The 15,498-nt window shown below is 39.6% G+C and overlaps 1 protein-coding gene across 1 annotated transcript in view; it reads right to left on the bottom strand.

Annotated features, from left to right (window-relative positions):
• The window catches only part of cpne2 (copine II), a gene marked incomplete at both ends in the record, with an annotated part of 73,779 nt that overhangs the window by 25,217 nt on the left and 33,064 nt on the right, over positions 1–15,498 (bottom strand). Inside the window, 3 exons of the mRNA XM_083916284.1 lie at positions 1,596–1,647; positions 2,226–2,280; positions 3,606–3,739. Coding sequence (XP_083772410.1) covers positions 1,596–1,647; positions 2,226–2,280; positions 3,606–3,739 — 241 coding nt within the window. The remainder of the gene's footprint in view (positions 1–1,595; positions 1,648–2,225; positions 2,281–3,605; positions 3,740–15,498) is intronic.

Here is a 15,498-nt window from a genome sequence, read left to right as displayed (position 1 = left end):
ATTAGGTGGTGAATATTTACACTACCATGGCGTGTCATTTTGATAACGATCCCGTGAATGAAGGTGACGCATTTCGCAAAGAGAATTAAATATTCGTCGGGAGATGATTATCAGACCGCGCATAGACGTCCTTAATATGCTGCAGCCATAATTACAAAATGAATGAAATGGATCTTTTGAGCAAGTTGAATGTATTTGACTCAGCGTTTCTAAATATAATTCCAGCTTTTCTTGCAATTCATAGGTTCAAAAGTGTGTGCTTTTAGTTTGGTTACCGGTATATAAACTACTCCTATACTGTATAGCCTTCTGATCCAGAATATCGCCCATAATGCGAGGGGGCTGAATACGCACAACACCGTTTCATGTCACAGTCCATCTCATCCCTCCTTACATTTCCAACATTAACAACCAGACATGCTTTCATATCACAGCAGATATTGTGTGTTGCGCTGCGTTTTTTTTTGCAAATGGGAGTTTTTTATACAACATTGATATGTTGTATAAAAAACAGCCACTTACGGTAATATTTACTTTACCATGTAAAACGTGCTCAAAATGAGGCGTCACCATGAGACTGTGCTGAGGTTTTACCTGTTTGAAAAATGTTTTTATGTTTCATCTTAAGCTGCGCTTCTCCCCCGCGGGGTTGCACTTAAATGAAATAAATGAATAGGCTCCCACTCAAGCAGTTCCCCCTGTGATATTACTGTGATTGCAACTGGACTACATTTAAACTTACGCACTGACCCGAGCCGCAATGTCCTCCAGCACCGTCTCCCTCTCTTTTGCTGCTGCAGCGGTGTAAACCTGCTCAAACTCTCCGTATGAGCGCATTAATATTTCCAATTCCAGTTGTAGCGTAGCCCTTCGCTTCCCCGTTGCCATGGTGACTCGTCGAATCAGGGCTCCATTGATGCTGTCTTTTTTTACTTGTGGTGCACGCGCTTAACTCCAGGTCAAACTACTCTGAGTTGATCAACCTAACGCAAATCTGCTGTTCTGGAACCGAAAACTCAGAGTTTCCTATCTCAGAGTAGATCAACTCAGAGTTCCGGGTTAGACTCAGAGTTTTTTGAACCTGCTTTGTGAAACAGGCCCCAGGTGGAAGATAGAGCCCAAATGGTTCTATGAGCTGAGCGGACTAGAAAACTCAGACTACACCACACACAGAGGGAGAGTGACTTCATTCTCTGAGGCCATTACATTATTATTTATTATTATAATACAGTGTTATACGTAAATTGTTTGCTACTATATTAATGTTCTGAATGTTGAGTACAGCTCCTTTAAGATCAGTAAGACCACTACATATACACTATGTTCCAAATATATGTACATCACAACATACAGCTTGTTTAGACTGTAAAAGGTTCCGCTCACAACTAGTTTTTTGGTCATACGTTTAATTGAAAATTTAGGAGATCGTTATTAGATTTTTGGACAAAAATATTTGTCTTTGCCTCACAAATACTGGTCAGATCAGTCTGTTCATAATAATAAAAATTGTAACATGATGTAAAAATGTCATTAATATGTTCAAAGGTAGCAGCGAGGTCATGGATGGTGTCTTAGACTTTTACACAGTGACTCACCTGAACAGAAGGGGTTGGTGGGGTTAAAGTTGATGGCGAATTCGTGTGACACCTGCGGACACAAGAAACACAGACAATAAACTTGATACTCTTCCTTCACTACACTGTAGAATATTGTTGAGAAATACTGTCCATTTCTCCCACACTTTCTCCCTCCCTCCCACCACTCTCTCTCCTTTGTCCTTTTCATCAGCTCAGTGCCATGGCAACACAGATGGGTTGACAGTTGCGTAATCATGTGAATATGCACGTATAATGTTTCCAGTTTTATCTGTGTGTGTGTGTGTGTGTTTGTGTGTAAAATGCATTTATGATGTAGACTTGCTCTAACTGTAAGAGTGCATATGACAACCTCCATTTCGCTTTCGGTCACTCACACACACACACACACACACACACACACACACACACGCAAATAACAATAACAACACTGACAAACACATACACACATCACATACATTTATCCCACATACCTGTATATCTGGGTCTAGCACACACACACACACACACACAAACACACACACACACACACACACACACACACACACACACACACACACACACGCAAATAACAATAACAACACTGACAAACAAACACACACACACACACACACACACACACACACATACCTTCCAGTCTGGTGGGAGTTGAGCTCCAAATCCCAGAGCAGGAAACATTTTGTCACTGAGGAGGAAACCATGACAACATATTGGAATGTTAGCTTTTTTTAATCCAAATTCAACAAGCTGTATTTAGACAGCAGAGGGAATCCTGTTACCTTTGTTCACAAAGAAACACATTCAAAGCCATTTACAGAGCTACTAGCAGAGAGCTGGCAGAAAAATGAAACAACGTAAAATGGCTTCTTGCTAAGAAACACCTTTTTTCTGAAGGACAGGACACACAAACATTCGGACATACTGTCTTTTTGTGATTTTCATCACACTTTTTATTTGTAAATGAACTGTTTTATGAATAATTAGTGGCCTACAGTATGTTTTCATTAACACAAACTTGCCTTTACTCTTAGATTTTAAAAAACAGTTAAAATAGATAGTGTGTGTGATGGTGTGCACTAGGGCTGCAGCTATGGAATCTTTTTGTAATCGAGTATTCTACCGATTATTCCATCGATTAATAGGATAAAAATTGATTATAATTTATTAGAATTTGCGTTATTTTTGCAAGAATTTGGTGTGGTAATCTAACAGGGGTGTGTGTGTGTTTGTATTTGAGTGTGCACATGTGCGTGAGGGGGAGAGAGAGAGAGATGTGTTGAAGGCAATAAAAATTTAACATGAATTAGTTTATTATTTAAACAATTCAAAGTGGAGCATACAATTCCGCGTGACAAACATGTTTACTTAAACAGGCAAGACAAATAGATTAATTAAGAAAAAATAAATTAGATATAGATATTATCAGGAAGAGCGACTCTCTCTCTTCCTGTTTACTGTAACAACAACAACGTACAAAACTCCACTGACACATTTAGTCAAACCAAACTAAAAAGACTGATCAGGGAGGTGACGTTCTGTTGAACATTCATGAAAAACTAAACATAGAGGCATTCACAAGGACAGCTAACGTTACGCATTCTCTTCCTGTTTTTAACATCTGCTGTCACTACGGCAACCACTCTCCTTAAACTGAAACAGCGGCACTCGGTGGAGTGGCGTTAACAACGGGCTGCTTTCAGCTCAGAATCATCGATTAGCTGTTGTGGCAGAACAGTTCTAGTTCACAGTGGACCTGTTGCACCTTTTTGGCTTCTTTTTTAAGTGTGAAATGATCCCAAACTCATTTTCTGCCTTTTCCGGATGTTTTTTCTCGATTAATTTTTGTAATCGACTAACTCAAGTTACTTGATTAACTGTTTCTGCCCTAGTGTGCACTACTGACATCCATATTAGAGCTTTGTACAAAAGTTCTTTGGTATGATGGGATTAAGATGGATATTAGGGAACGATCAACTCCTGTATCTTAAGATAACTGTAGTCCTAACTCACGTATCATAGTCCTGTATGATTTGTCCCACAGCTAAAATGGCAGCGAGATACTCGTTGCTGCCCAATGGGTTAATGTAGTGGAGGGAGGACGGCTCTCGAGGGTTCCCGTTTGATGCAGTGAAGTCAATACCAACCTAAGAAAAGACAAAGAGGTGACAGATTAGAGGTCATCTTATAAACGTGCAGTGTTTTTGCAAGTGTTGAGTATTGAGCTCAAGATACTGTAACTGTTCCAACGATCAAGATGACTAAACACATCGAAGAGCAGCAGTCACATGCAAAATTAAAAAACACAACCTTGTGAACAGCTGTTGTGATGCCCATTTACATTTATTTATTTGTTTGTTTGTTTATTTCAGGCATGCCAGTTAGATAAATCATCATCACACATTATCTTGGTTTACAATTGCCACGACCGAATGGGAAAGCCGGAGAAGCAAAAGCTTATCTAGTCCCGCCCACAGAATACATCATCAAACTATTAGGAATTAATTGACTCTGAATTGGCTGTCAAACAAGGTTTAGCATTATTTAATGCTAAACCTTGTTTGACAGCCAATTTGTATGATTTAGTTGATATTGTGATTCATTTTTGAATAATGTCGTAAGTGTTGACTTTCAGAGGACGGACTCAGGGAGGAGAATACAGCAGGATCTTCTGTTCAGGGGGCAGCTTTACTTCCGCACTGGAGATACAGACAAGATTCTCTTCAAACAGCAGGAAACAGTTATTTTATACTATTGAAGTCTGGCATTCAAAGCTTCTATATATATGCTGATGTCCTTGCAAGAACACCTGTCACCTTGACCTTTGTGACCTAGGGTTGAGTAAAAATATGCACAGCGCCCCTTTATGGTCCTAAGCTGGTCCTATGGTCCTGCGACTAAGACTCAGGTGCAACTTAGATATCAACATATATAATTTCACATATTTGATATTTTCACACTGTCAGAGGGCACTCTAGGCTGTGCCAGTATCGACTACTCCTATTACTCCTTTACCACTGAAGATGAAAACAATAATTGAGCAGCAACTGCAATGAAGAAAACAAAAAAAGCTAATCATGGGCTAGAAGCTAGGTGGCCACAGCTAGAGGAACAAGTTCGGGTGCGGGAGCAACGGGAGCAACGTGGTGCCAGGAGAGGCTTGTCACCGGTGTAGTTACATCTCCACGCCCAGGTAGTTGCCCAGGCGATTTATATGAATGACCTTTTCCTTTGATAAAATGTCGGTTCTTGGTTTCTTCCCCCAAAAATGTGACTTATACTCCAGTGCAACTTATATATGTTTTTTTCCTTCTTCATTATGTATTTTTAAGCAGGTGTGACTTGTACTCCGGAGCAATTTATAGTCCGGAAAATACATTTAATTTGACTAAAAAATTGTCCTTTGTCTACTCATTTTTCTAATAAGTCAAACATTCAAATATTGTTATTTCAAAATGTCAAGGTCTCCAAGCAAGGAATTAACATGTTTTTTTTCTTTCTTAAAAAATAAATTTTCATCTGACAGACAGATGAAAAAAATCCTGTAGCGCAGCTGCGTCTAAAAACAACAGAATGTCCCTGAAACCACACACACGCATATTTTTAACACAGATGACCACAGGGTGACATACAGTAAACAGATATATGAACACACAGATGCTTTGAACACGTGCCCAGAGTACAAAGGCACACACACACACACACACACATACACACACGCACACACACCCTAACATAATATGAGATTAAGAGTGACAAGCTTTTCCTCAGGCGGTGAATAACAGTTGTGCACTGACAGGAAGCCGACCCAGAAACTCTGTCTCCCTCCTATTAGCTTCAAGACAGTCTAAAGCATTTCCTTCTTTCTCTCTTGGTCTGGAGAACAATGTTCTGGTTCAATGGGGACAATGACCAGGGGTAAAGAAAACGGAGAAGCGTGACGAAAGAGCAATTGTGGTATATATGCAAGTACAAGAGAGAAATTGGGCAAAGGAGGTAATGAATGGGAGGATAGAACACAAAGAGCAGCAAGAGTGACGGACAAGGAGATGCAGGGTGACAGAATTAGGGTGCTGTTGTGTGTTTTGCAGAAGTGTGAACTTGTGTGTTAGTCCTGGAAGACGTGTGGAAAAAGATCCATGTAGCATACTAATCTTGGTTCCAAGTAGGGTTTGTATCATTGGGTTTTTTTTTTGTTACCGTGTTTGTTGTTTTGGAGCACCAGAAAGCAGCGCACACATTTAAGTGATATCGAAATGAGGCACCGAAATCTGCGTTGTCATTCAGTCTGGCAGATAGTGTTTGCTTATATTTCACATGCGAACAACTCATTTCCCATGTAATTACAGCTAGTTTCTTCAGTTTTCTAATTTCTACAATGCTTATGTTCAGTGTCACGTTACTAATCAAAACCTGTATTCATTCATCTTTTAAATGTTCGTCGCAGGACTCAGCTCTATATAAATCATAATAACGACAGGGCCGCCTTCTATGCTCGTGCTAGTGCTGGTACATGTGCAATCTTGTTGCGCCGAAGCCCACCTCTCCGTTGCACTCATACTGACGCAACAAACTAGACTTTAACCATGAATCATGCTTGGGCATGTACGTGTGAGTGCACCCTTAAAGGGCAAAACCTCCATCAGCACCTCAGACACCTTCTCCTAGAATATTCCAAACTGCCACAATGTGTCTAAGTTGTGTATCAATGTCTTCTCTCTGAAGCTGTTGCAGCAGCCATAGCTTCCTTTACCCAGAGAAAATTGTTGAATGAGAACCAGAATGCATTTTCAGAGTTACTTTTATCAACGAGCCAACAGGCTGGCAGTCTCAAACAGCACTCACGGGCCTGGATTTAGAAAGCAGGCTGTGGCATCCCTGCTCCAGGTGAGATTTTTGTAAGTCTTTCTGAACCACTCAGGGTTTCATAGAGGTTACGGTAAACATAGCTGTAAATACAATTCTGTTTCTGTCTTTTCATGAACGTACAAAGGTGGCAAGCATTCTAAATATCGGGAATATAATGTAACTTTAACCCATTAAAATACAAGTAAATTGTGGCTCTAAAATGGTTATATGGAGATTTAATTTGTTCCTGTTGTTTTTATTTGTGCCACATTTTGGCCCTGGAATCAAATCATTTGTGTTATTATGAACCTATATGTATGTATGCCTAAACTGGGACAGGGCCTCCAAACTATTACAGTATTTTTCCTCCAGTCTTCTCCGGTGACAGACATTATTAGTTTGATGGCTGTGAATATGACGACAGTGGAAGATGAAACCATTCTGTTACCAACTTATTCCTCACCCCAAGCTATTAGTAATTGCTAACATACAAGTAGACTAAACATAACATGACAAACAAAGTTTCAACAAGCAAGTGCACGTAATTAAAATGAACAGGGGGCGACAGAGCAGCATCTCATTACTGTATATTTCAGAGCAGCAATATGGCAGAAAACGGCTGTTACTGAAATAAATTAGAGGGATTCTACGACTGCCAAATTACTGTCAAATAACTGACATACTGACATTCACATTGGAGTTTTTTCAGCTGTGCCTTGTCGTGTATCAGCCAATGTTCATGCCAGGACCTATCTACTCATTTGCAGTTAAACAGCCAGAGAGATGGATGGAGGGGAGTTTGGATGGTAACTACAGAAAACTACAGAACTCAATTAACAAATGTGTACCATGATTCACACATATTTGCCTACCCACGGATATGTATTTGTTTACTTGCAAATATGTATAACTCACTCTGAAAATACATAGTCATATTTACGCATTTAAAGATCCATTACTACACGTGAAACTGGGTTTGGGTGCAATAATTTGTACCAGTGTATTTGTGTTTTGTAAACTTAAATCCACAAAAATAAATAGTGATTTTAAAATATAAAGAATTTATGTAACTTATGGAAATAGTTTCACCACAAAAAATACATGTCAACTCATATTTACGCATTAACGGATCCATTTAAACAATTTAAACTGGGTTCGCATATTCGCAAGTCACTTACTTTGAGTTTGTAAGTCACGTGCATTTGTGACGTAATATTGTCCTACCGCAGGGATCTGTAGAATTGAATTCTGTAATGTTAAGGTGCAGTCAGACAGGTCCACCAGCAGGTGGCGATCGTGTGGAACGAAGAGGTCAGTGTTCATTCAAGGAAAGACAGACGTGTCCTTCGACGTAAAAGTAACCTATTTACACCTAAACCAAACAAAACCTTTTTTTAGCTGAATTGAAAATAAAAAACTAATGCAAAATACAGAACTATGAACACTGATATTTCTTTTAAATTCTACCGTAAGGCCAAGCTGGCAAAGAAGCTTTCTGGATTTGATTTATCTGGAGTTAAGACAATAAAATGAGATTAGATAGATCAATTAATAGATTTTTGGAGTTTATGTTATAAGTTTGACTACTGCTTGTGTTCAGGGATACCTTTAGTAGGAATATATTTCGCTATCAATACTCTGGGTGTAGAGGAGCGTCATTTAACACCTCAGCTGGTGTTGAATCACATTTCTGAACTGACACCGCATCTGCCAAGTTACTTGAACTTTGATGTGAAACAGTGCTATTTATCAGTCTGGGTCAGGTTCTTGGCCAATGGAAGCTGACAGTGTGGGTCCCTTGGAATGTTGTACTGGGGGACCATGTGTTCAGAAACAAAGGTTTTGGGCCTTCCCCTTTATTTTGAACAAACTGAAAGTTCACATTAATCGAGAAATGAACAGTCATCTGTGGAATGCCAGTTGCACCTACAGTACACATTTGTTAATTGTATTATGAGGTTTGACAACATTGCTGTGTTTTTACAGGTCCAATAAAAAGCTTCAATAGTTAGAGCTTGTGCAAACATCCTCTGTAGTTATTAGTCTCACTCTAAATTGTTCCCAGTGACAACTAGCTGCTGTCCACTGCCAGACTTTCACTGTTAAGGTCTATTGAATCAATTTATATTTGCTATTGTGTATTATTGTGTATTGTGTCCGTCATGACCCGTTTTATGGAACAAATAACAGCCACTGCATGTACAAATCCCAGTAAGTCAAAGCATGCATTAAAGGATGGCTCACAGTAGATTGTAGTGCTCTAATAACATTGTTAGATATTCTTTTAAAATGGTATTTGTAACAAAAATTCACTGTATCAACTCTAAAAGTAAAAGTAACGGAATGACTCCCAACACTGGTCTTAACTAATTTTGTCTGACAACATCTTGAGCTGTGAAGATGCTTGTCTGTGCTCTCAGTCATGAACAGTTTTCTCCCATGAATCCTCAGGGACAGGGGCACTATGCTCCACACAACTCTGAATAAACAATCAAACATAAGATATGAATAATAGCGTGATTCAGTTGAAATGAGTCCTTTACAAACAGCCCATCAGCCGTAGCAGGCTGTCTCTTTGTGTTGGGGTGTGTAACAGAGAAACGTTCATCTCTCCACCAGCTCCCACAGCCCAGAGGAGAGACTTTCCTCTCCTGGAGATTAGGATTAGAGCCATACTAAGTCTGATTGAACACCGCAAAACAGCTCTTTCTGCATGTGTGTGTGCCTGTACGGGTGTGTTTTTGTACACCGCTACTCCTTATTGTATGTGTGTGTATGTCAAATGTGTGCATATAAGTGGCAGTGTGTACACAAGAAGAAGATGCCATCGGTGGCTGAGCCTCTTGCAAGATTATGTGTGCTTGTGCATGTCTAAATCAGTCAGTGTGCGTAAGCAGGGACGGTGCATGTTTGAAGATATTGTATACGTGTGAGCACAGTACAAGTCTTCTACAGAGTGCAGAGGTACGTGTGATAAAATGTCTGTATGAAGAAGATACTGTGTCTGGATTTGTGTGGTGGTTTGGGAGTTTGCAAGTAAATCGGTCGTAGTGTGTAAGTGTGAAAGCAGGAGTGTGACGAGGATATTATATGTTTATGCTCACATGTGTATTTAAATGACTTTGTAAGAGAGAATATAAGAGAGAATATCTGTGTCAAGACGGAATTAGGTGTGTTTGTGTATGTGTGTGTGTGTGTGTGTGTGTGTGTGTGTGTGTGTGTGTGAGGGTGAGAGCTGCAGGTCTGTGACAAAAGGCAAAAGATTAGGAAAGAGCAGTGAGGATTTACGAGTTCCCATTTGCTCATCTCACTACCTCTAGAACAGGCAAATGTTGCCATTGCACTGAAATTATGCTCATTCCAAATAAGGTCCTGATGTGGAAATTAATGGCTTCTAGCAATTATTTGCAAGTTCTACAAATTGTGATATTTTGATTTTAAAGTCCCACTCCAGACACATTTTATAGCATTTAAAACTACTATGCTATCATTAATATTTTGATTAACATGGGTTTCCAATGTAGAAAGTAATAAACTACTCTTTCTCTTTCATTGAGCATCTGGCCTCATCCCACCCACCACTGCTCACACTAACTTCTCCCCAAAGTCGACCAGCAGGCCCGAGGAGAAAGAGAAGCATACAATTCACCCATCAAGATGACTAAACACATCGAGGGAATCAGACATAGGCGACATGTTTGAGCCGGCTTGGGACTGGAGGCGACGGGGCAGTGCATGGGCAGATCGCAGACTCGTATGGCGGTCTGTTTCTGTTATTGGTTAGCTTGTTAGCTTGTAACCGTCAGTGGCTGAAAGCTACAGATGTTTCCCCTTTCATTTGACCGCCCCCCCTGTCACTCCACGGCAGTGCATTGCGGCGGTAAGCGCGGGACTGCACTTGATAACTGTAGACACTGGGGGCAGCAATATGCTGGAAATCTGTTGACTGGATTTAAGGAAAATACACCACCCGACCACAAAGTCGATTATAATGATAGAGTGGCATTGCCGTATTTCTGCATGTTGGTGCCGCAGGAATTAAGCAGCTGAATAAGTAACATGACAGTGACAGGTACAATTAATTGAAAACAATAACCGAAAATATGAGCTAGTCATGTCTTGCCATATTTCTGATGAATAAAAATCACAGGACTTGATGTGGACTGGCGGACTGATTCTGTGAAGCCCAATCAACAGTAAGACGAGACATGACCGTCCTGTTGTCTGTCAGTTTCAGCATTATTTACATGTGTTAACATGTGTTTTTGAATCAATCCATTTTTAAACCAAAATGGACACTGAGCTGGCATTAATGTGTCACACAGTACATTTATATGCATTTGCTCAGCTGTTTTTCTTCATAAGATATATTATATTTCCATATACGACCGTATATCTGCATGTATTTGCTGATTATTATATATAACAGTAAACATTTAATTTTCCTAATAACAGATAACCCCAATTAAATTAATTTCTAATTTATGGATATATATATATGTGATATGTGCGATCATCCATTGGTAGGCTATATTCAGTAAACTGTTGGTTTGTGCTGCGTTCTTCAGTTGGCCGTTGGTATCGAAAAGCCTGATTAAAACTGGATATTGTTTTTAAAGTTGCCGTTTTTCATGTGCTGTGAGTCATTGTTCAGTCATGCTCATATTACACAGATGAAGTCACTGATCAGCTCAGAATATAACATCTGCATGTCCTTTTTTAAGCTTAAAAAACCGTGACTGTGCAGAAAGCACAATGTGTAATCTCTGTTTAAAAGTGAAAATTGTGAAATAACAAATGTTTTCTTTTGTCTTTCCTTTTTCTTTCTTTTCCCATTTAATTCTGTAGGTCCGTGATTGAACCTTTCTATCTGCCCTGACGACGTGAAGCCACAGAACTGGAGGAACTCAGCTGTTGTTGGTGAACTGTTACAGTGATACTGTAGGTGTGTTAGTGAATCAAATGACTGCACGGTGTGTGGGGGTTGTTAATACAAACGTGGGCATAGTAAATGGCCCATCAGTCTGAACAAAAGGATTAAGAAACTCAGGGGTACATTATCGGGCAAGTTACTTGTTATGAGCGCGTCTACTTTTTCTACATTAAATGAAGTTCACATTTGCATTTTTATTTTTCTCTAATAAAGCAAATTGTTGCTTAGCTTTTAAAATGGCAATATAAATAAAGACTATTGTTCTTATACCTGTTTGTATTATTACTACTACCACTTGTATTTGTGAGAGTGAGATATGCAGCTATGCATGTGGCACAGTAACGCTGTGCAAGTCTTGAGACTTTCACGCAGACAACACCCAAAAACAAGTCACGACTATTTTAATGTACACCATGCTTTAGATACACATACAACTATGTTTACACACATCCTAGCCCCGCCCTAAAGCAGTTGATCTAATTTACTCTAAATGGGATCATAATTTACTATATGAACGGCATACTGTATTGAAGAAGACTAGAAACTAGGGATTTAGACCATAAACTGTAAGGTTTAGGCGCACACTCAGACCTGCAAGCACGTCTGTCCACTTATTTTATATCATCTATGGTCATTACACAATGTCCACTATGAAACTAAGACTAAGAAACCGTATGTATACTGTAAAGTCCAGCAGATAATGTCATGAAGTGTTGTGATTTCTGTCTGTACCATTCATGTCTCAGCAATGCATGTTACTAATTCAGCTTCTTCCCCGGAGCTGTTTGTGCTTTGTCGTCTAGCAGGTCTCTGCTGATCGTGGTGGTGCCTGCTGTCGTGGTCCTACATGACGCTTCCTGCTGCTATTATCACTGTTACTCATATATACTATCACTAGTTTAATAAACTATAAAATTTGTAGCTGTATCGTAGCTGCTATTGCCACTACTCATCATTGATCATGTTTGCCACCATAATTATTATCATTTTCATATTCTGTCACCTCAGCTGTGCTTGTTTCTACTATTCTGTTGTATTAACTGTCTTAACATATACGTTATATTCACATTACTATAAATATTATTATAGTTACTGTTAGGCTTTGCTTGCATCTCTGGAAGTGTGTCTGTCTGTCTCTCTCTGTCCATCTGTGTGTCTTTTCTCTCTTTCTCTCTCCTTTTCTTCCTCTCCAACCGGTCAAGACAGATGGCCGTCCTCTACAGAGCTGGGTCTGTCTGACGTTCCTGCCTGTTATAGGGAAGGTTTTCGTTGCCACCGTACTCTACAGAGGAATTGTTGGGTCTATGTAAATCATAAATAAGTCATTGAGTGTGGTCTTTACCTACTCTGTAAAGTGTCCTGAGATAACTTTTGTTATGATTCGACACTATAAATAAAATTGAATTGAATTGAATCGAATTGAATTGAATTGATTTATTCCCGGAATGATTTCATCTCGTTTCTCCCATTGCCCGTCTGCACTCATCCGGACTGCTCACAAGTGCCACTAGGTGTGCACTGCAGCTACTGCAGCCACTGAAAGTATTCCGGGAAAAAATTTCTGACCCCCCATAAAGTGAAATCCCCTGTGTAAAATCATCCCAGGCTCTATTTAGGCAAATACACTCATCAAATAAGCCATCAAGACAATTTTTTTGGTGTATGAACAGGTTAGGGACAGGCGTCACTAACATCCAAATGCAGCTAACACAGATTAGCTTGGGGCGGAAAGTTGGACGCATTAAAACGTCTCTTTTAACCACTAATACTGCTCCAAATAACACCAAACCTCTGCAGTAGCATGAGAAGAGTCATTATACATTAACTGAAGCACCAACAACGTGGTTTGTGAACCCAGAGTTTATAAAAAGAGTGTTTTGAAAGACTTACCTACTGGCCCCTGTACCAGCTCCTCCTCGTAATAAAATCCATTCAAGTCAATTACCAAATGCAATCCAAAATTGATGATTTATTCCAGCAAAACACGTAAACATTGTGGTTTGTGGCAGTTTGGTGAAATAGAAGTTAATAATAGATGGTAAAAGGTTTGGAAAAATCCCAGACAGCATCTTGCCCTGAAGGACAGAATCATTCCGCAAGATCTCAGGGGTCAGGGGGCGTGTGTTGCTAGAAGACGCACAGCAGATGTGAGTACAGAAACAGGTAAAGAAGACTAGCCTGCAACTTGAAGTGAAGAGAGAATGTTTCGTGTTTGTATTTTTCCCGGGTGTGAAACAAAAATTAAAGCTTACAACCAGAAACTTTTCATAGGCTGCCATTGCGGTACGATGACCATCCTCTGATAAACCAGTGGCTTATTGTTTGAATCTGGAAATTTATAAGCTGACCGAGACGCTTATGCAGAGGGATTACTGTGTCTGCAGCAAACATTTGGAAAAGGACGACTTCATAATTCCTAGAAAAGCTTCTGACCAAAAGAACCCAAAGAAGGCCTGATTAAAGAAGAATGCCATTCCACGAGTGCAGCAACTGACTACGGATAGACTGGAGGTAAAGATCTTTCACCAAACTGCCACAAATCGCGTTTACGTGTTTTGCTGGAATAAATCAATGGGCTCCTTCCTTTTGGATTAACTTTGGTAATCCACTTGAATGGACTTTACTTTAGGAGCTGGTACCGAGTCCAGTTGGTAAGTCTTCAAAACACACTTTTAATAAACTCTGGGTTCACTTACTACATTTATTGGTGTTTCGGTTAATGTGTAGGGACTCTTCTCATGCTACTGCAGAGGTGTTATTTTGAGCAGTGTTAGTGGTTAAAAAAAACGTTTGAATGCGTTCATCTCAGTGCCCTGAGCTAATCTGTGTTAGTGTCTTTCCGGAAAATAGTTAAAACACAAAAAAAATTATCTCGATGGCTTATTTGATGACTGAATTTGCAGAAAAAGACCCTGGGATGATTTTACACCGTAATTTCACTTTAATGACACTACGGCATTCACGCAGAGCTCACGTCAAATGAAAGGGGAAACATCTGTATCATGGCAGTGTGTTTTCTCTCTCTACTCACTCTAGGCTGGTGTTGAAATTGTTCCCATGTCGAATAGTGTTTCACATGTTAGACAGCAATTGCTTCATGGATTAGTGACGTACAAAATAAAGCTTCCTGCTTTAGCATGGGCTAAAACATGCAAAACAATCTATACAGTACAGATCTTTTAAATGATGCATCCATCGTTAGAGGCGTTGCTTCACCTCTACGGTCACATGATAGCACATTTAGCCGAACACCCAACGTAACACCAAACAGGAGTATATGCAAGACTTAAACTATTCTCAGGACTGATAACTTATTATTTACATGCAAAAACATTTAATTTCAAGTTTACCCATCAGGAAAGGTAGTAAACAAAAGCAAGATTTTAACAAATATTACAGTTTTTCTCAATTGCTAAAACACTAAACCCTGTTGTCTGAACCAATTTCTCTGTTGCCTGAACACACTGATTGAATCAATCACTCTTTTGGCAAAACCATGAGCACTTTTCACCTGTTTAGACACAACTTACCAACACATTTTCATTGTGATGCACATGTGCTGCATAATGGTAAGCACAGGTGGCAAAAGTCAAACACAATTTAAGCACTGTTGTCACTACTTGAACACAACAACTCAAAATTGATAACACTTGTGGCTAATGATGTGAGGGAATATATAAAGTCAGTTCAGAGAGCACTGATTTGAGAGGCACTACAATGGATAGAAATCTAAGAGGAAGAGTTTGTGTGAAAGGAGGTCGAGGAGGTCAAGGTGGTCAAGGTGGTCAGCGAAGACAAAGAACAGTAATATCTGACGAAATCAGAGCTACTGTGATTGACCATGTTCTTGTCTATGGTATGAGCATGAGGGAGGCCGGACAAAGTGTACAACCAAACATCGCTAGATTCCCTGTGTCCACCATAATCCGAAGATTTAGAGAAGAGAACAGGTCTTTTTTGACATTATAGTACAGTATGTAAATGTTGAGAGCAAATTACTGTATGGCATATTACAGTATATACTGTACCACAGTATACTGTTAGTAAATATATGTTTCAGTACATCACTGTGCCGATGTACTGTAGCATTGTAATGGAGGGTTAGTCTAACTGTCTGTAGGCCTA

This window comes from Echiichthys vipera (assembly GCF_963691815.1).
Source record: "Echiichthys vipera genome assembly, chromosome: 7".
NCBI classification, from domain to species: Eukaryota; Metazoa; Chordata; class Actinopteri; order Perciformes; family Trachinidae; genus Echiichthys; species Echiichthys vipera.
This window is presented reverse-complemented; position numbering and strand designations above follow the sequence as displayed.